Source organism: Medicago sativa, chromosome 5, assembly GCF_051527215.1.
Source record: "Medicago sativa cultivar Bolivia chromosome 5, Bolivia_mono, whole genome shotgun sequence".
Classification (NCBI taxonomy): domain Eukaryota; kingdom Viridiplantae; phylum Streptophyta; class Magnoliopsida; order Fabales; family Fabaceae; genus Medicago; species Medicago sativa.
Window position 1 is genome coordinate 41995174 of NC_140753.1, and position 4511 is coordinate 41999684.

At 38.9% G+C, this 4511-nt stretch overlaps 1 protein-coding gene across 1 annotated transcript; it reads left to right on the forward strand.

Annotated features, from left to right (window-relative positions):
• Positions 1 to 1066: 1066 nt before the first annotated feature.
• Positions 1067 to 2740, forward strand: LOC146922199 (uncharacterized). The gene is made up of 2 exons (XM_085711488.1): positions 1067 to 2017; positions 2114 to 2740. The coding sequence occupies exons 1-2, from the start codon at positions 1067 to 1069 to the stop codon at positions 2738 to 2740; spliced, it is 1578 nt and encodes a 525-aa protein (XP_085567614.1).
• The last annotated feature ends 1771 nt before the right edge of the window (positions 2741 to 4511 follow it).

The window sequence follows — 4511 nt, forward strand, 5'->3', positions numbered from 1 at the left end:
TTTGATTGTTCAACACTAACATAAGTATTAATGAACATATATTCATGCATGATTATGATATGAAGTTAGATATGAACATGTTAAGAAAGTATGCAAAAGACGATCTTAGGTTACCCTACTCGTCTGGTATTAGGTGGTGTCATGATTGTTTCATGATTAGGCTTAGATAAATTTAGCGTATCTTAGCAAAGCGGTTATAGGGTCCCTCGACCGCCATGGCACGTATGATTTTAGCAAGCCTATAACAAATTAGGAGAAAATCTAAGACGGATCTAGTTTGCACGACCGCCAAGGGTAAATGACCACACATGTATAATCAACCGTCAGGTTGTAATGTAGACACGTGATAACCCTAAGTATCCCCAAGGTTATCACTAGCCTAGGGCTAGAAGGAACTCACTGAGACATTATGTCTCACCCAACTCCTTATTTGTTCAGGTTCACAGGTTGTGCAAGGAAAAGGTAAAGAAAAAGTCTTGGATTGATCGTGACTACATGGATTCGCCTTGATGTATATTAGAGATGCCTATGTTATATTATGAGACGAGTTGTTATAGCTTTGTATATACACTCTGTATGGCAAACTTTTGGTGTAATAATGTAACATAAAATTTTTGGAATGATGATGTATATATACTTTCGACTTGTTGCCGTTTTCTATTGTATAATTAATGTATCCAATATCAGGTTTAACGCTTATTTGAATATTCTAGACACTTTCAAATTTAGGCGTTACAATTTGGTATCAGAGCAGGTCATTCTAGATCGTGCCTTGGGTCATTAATAATACAATCCAAGTATTCGTTCTTTTTGTGTTTAAGATATTGACCTCATTGTTATATTGGTTGCAATTGATCACTTTGACTTAAATATGACAGTTAGAGCGAAAATGTCTGGAGCACGGAGGGGACGAGGTCGGCCAAGAGTTAACCCGGATGTACAGGAGAATGTTAACCCTGATGCTCATATGTGGGCACAACTAATGCAACAAAATCAACAGATGATGCATATGATGCAGCAGCAGATTCACCAGAACACTCAGTCTCAGCAGCAGTGGGCTTGAACTATGCAGCAAGGTCCGGGAATACATCAACCGCCTCCACCACCTCCTATTGTGGGGAATCCAACTTTTCAAGAATTCAATCGGAACCATCCCCCGGAGTTTGATGGTAGCGGTGAGCCACCTAAATCTAAGAGGTGGATCAAGAAAATGGAAAAGATTTTTATGATGGTTAACTGTACCGAGGAGGATAAGGTGGTTTTTGCAACAAATCAGTTTCGGGGTGCAGCGCAGGATTGGTGGGAAACTGCTCGGCGTAGGATGGAGACTAACGGGCTAGAGTTGAACTGGGAGAATTTCAAACAAGTGATGAAAGAAAAGTATCTTCCCTTGTCATACAAGGTCAGGAAGGAACAGGAATTTCTCCATTTGAGGCAAGGTCAGATGTCGGTGACAGATTTTACGAAGAAGTTTGAGGAGCTATCATATTACTCTACTCACCATGAGTATGCGGTCAATGAGATGTGGAAAGTTAATCAATATAGGCATTCTTTGAGGGGAGATATCTACGCCGTGGTCAGGCAACAGAGATTGACGAATTTTGATGAGATGGTGCATAACAGTTTGGAGGCCGAACGAGGTTTTGAAAGGGCAGCTAGGGAAGGTTCTAGACCAGGAGCTAGGAGCAGAGGTAACTTTGCCGACAGGTATCATGATAAGCTGAAGCCTAAGGGATCTCCAACTAGGGGAAAGCACACAGGTCCACCTAGAACGTATCCAACTTGCAGGAAGTGTGGCAAGGCTCATCAGGGAGAATGCATAGTAGGTTCATGTAATTGTTTTACATGTGGTCAATCAGGGCACTATGTGGCGGATTGTCCAACCAGAGAAAATAAGGGCAAAGGTGTAAGTGCCACAATGAGTAAAGGTAGAGTGTATTCTCTTGATGGTAAGAAGGCACAGGCAAATGAAGACTTGATTGGTGGTACGTGCTTTCTTGGTCAGAATCCTGTTAATGTTTTATTTGATTGTGGTGCATCATGTTCCTTCATTTCATTTCAATGTGTTGAAGCTCTTCAGTTGTCTGTTTCGTTATTAAATCCCCCTATGAAGGTAACCACGACCACTGACGGAAGTATTGTAGCGAGTTATGTTTGTGAGAATTGCCCCATCATCGTATCTAGTAAGACGTACTATATAGATTTAGTATGTCTTCCGATGAAGCAACTTGATGTTATATTAGGTATGGACTGGTTGTCAGCCAATCATGTATATATAGGGTGTGCAGAAAAGAGTATTTACATGCCAACTAGTAGTATGGTGGAAGGAGTAGCCTTGTCGGAATTGATTAAGCACACGTATCAGATGGCTCAGTTTATTTGTGCCCAGGATAAGGGTTTTTATGTTATGCTCACCGTGACTTCGGAGTCAGATTTGAGTCCAAGTGATATTCCTATTGTAAGTGAGTATCTGGATGTTTTTCCTGCTGATATTACTAGTTTGCCACCGGAAAGAGAAATTGAGTTTTCGATTGATTTGATTCTGGGAGCCGAACCAGTGTCAGTAGCACCTTACAGAATGTCTCCCCTAGAACTCAAGGAATTGAAAACTCAATTGGAAGAGCTTATTCAGAAGCATTTCATTAGACCTAGTGTGTCTCCATGGGGTGCACCAGTTTTGTTAGTTAAGAAGAAGGATGGCAGCATGAGGCTGTGTATTGATTATCGTCAGATGAACTAGGTAACCATTAAGAACAAGTATCCCTTGCCAAGGATTGATGACCTACTTGACCAGCTTAAGGGAGCATCAGTGTTCTCAAAAATTGATCTTAGATCGAGTTATCATCAGATACGCATTAAATCTTCTGATGTGTCCAAGACGGCTTTCAGAACGCGTTACGGACACTATGAAATCCTGGTTATGCCTTTTGGAGTGTCCAACGCACCAACAGTTTTCATGGATTATATGAATCGGATTTTCCAACCATATCTAGATCAGTTTGTCATTATTTTCATTGATGACATTCTGGTTTATTCTAAGAATCCGCAAGAGCATGCTCAACATCTAAGGATAGTGTTGGATATTCTACGGGAGAAGCAATTGTTTGAAAAGTTCAGTAAGTGCGAGTTTTGGTTATTGATGAGTCATAGATAGTATTATTTATTGCCTTATTTAGTTTAGTTTTATTTTAGATTTGATTTTATTTTATTGCATTTTATTTTAGTTTAGAATATTTTACTTCAAATTGTGTTTTATTTTATTTTAGGAATAAATATATGGTGGAAGGTGCCTTGAAGCAAAAGAAAGAGGACTGGAGCAAATACAGCGCAAGAATACGAAGATACGGGACAAAAATAAGTTCCCCCAAACTCAGAAGCTTGGCACGGCCCGTGCCAACATGTGGCACGGTCGTGCCCGTCTCCAGGACCTGTTTTGCTGCTTTTCTTCAAGCCCAAGTTACCCTGTTGCAGCTTTACCGTTTTACCCTTTTAGTTGCTTAGTTTCTAAGTCAGATGTAAAGCTATAAATAGAGTAGCTCTCCACCATAAACAATCACGTTTTACTTTGTTTATTTCAATTGCTATTTTAATAAAAGTCTTTATTTTCCCTTTTACTTTCTTTGCAATTTATTTTACCGTATTTCTCTCTTCTTCCTCCATGTCTACGATGAACATGAGTGAGTAGACTTCTTTGTCTTAGGATTATTGGGGAGTCTAATGACTCAATCCTAAACAAAACATGTCTAAACCCTAATTTCCATGTAACCCTAATTTCTAATCTAGATTCACCGTCTTAACGTGGATTAACAATTATCAAACTGTGGAAGCGAAAGCGGAGGGTTTGATAATCGTTAATCCATCATCCCAAACATCAATTCATAAAGCGAGAGCGGAGTCTTGATGTTGGAACAAGTGAATCTAAACAATAATTGCAAAACAGTGAAATATTCTTTGCAATTATTGAGACAAAGAGTAGTTTCAATCCTCTATGCATCTTCTAGTAATCATGTCAGTGAAATAGGCTTGGTTGCTAGAAGTAAACTCTCACCGGACTTTCATCGGAAAGGTGAGGGGCTAAGGGAAACCGGTCTTTAGAAATTAGTGTGTAAATCATGAAATTAGATGTTTAGGTTTTGTCTAGTGAAGGATTAGTTATTAAGATGAACCAATGATCCTAAGGCCCTTTATTATTATTGTTTTTACCTTCAGCAATCAAACTCTCCCTTATCAACTTTCTCTCCTCTAATCATTCATTAAAAGTTAATTAATTTGAACAACTCCCTAGCGGAACGATACTCTACTTACTACTATTACTTCGATAGGCCGTGCACTTGCGGTTTGGCTCTATCAAGTTTTTGGCGCCGCTGCCGGGGAGTTAACTAATTTAATTAGCTTTTTCTTAGTGATTAGAATTCTCTTCTTCTTTCTCTTTTCTTTTTATTTTTATTTTTAACTTTTTATTCTTTTCCTTCATCATTAACTTCTTGGAAAGCATAAAAATAATACCAAAC

What these genes read in the sequence shown, in the direction of transcription:
- LOC146922199 (XM_085711488.1), top strand. Translation starts at nt 1,067, where the DNA reads ATGCAGCAAGGTCCGGGAATACATCAACCGCCTCCACCACCTCCTATT. An exon ending in TTGGTCAGAATCCTGTTAAT is followed by an intron (nt 2,018 to 2,113) that starts GTTTTATTTGAT and finishes CCCCCTATGAAG; the next exon opens with GTAACCACGACCACTGACGG.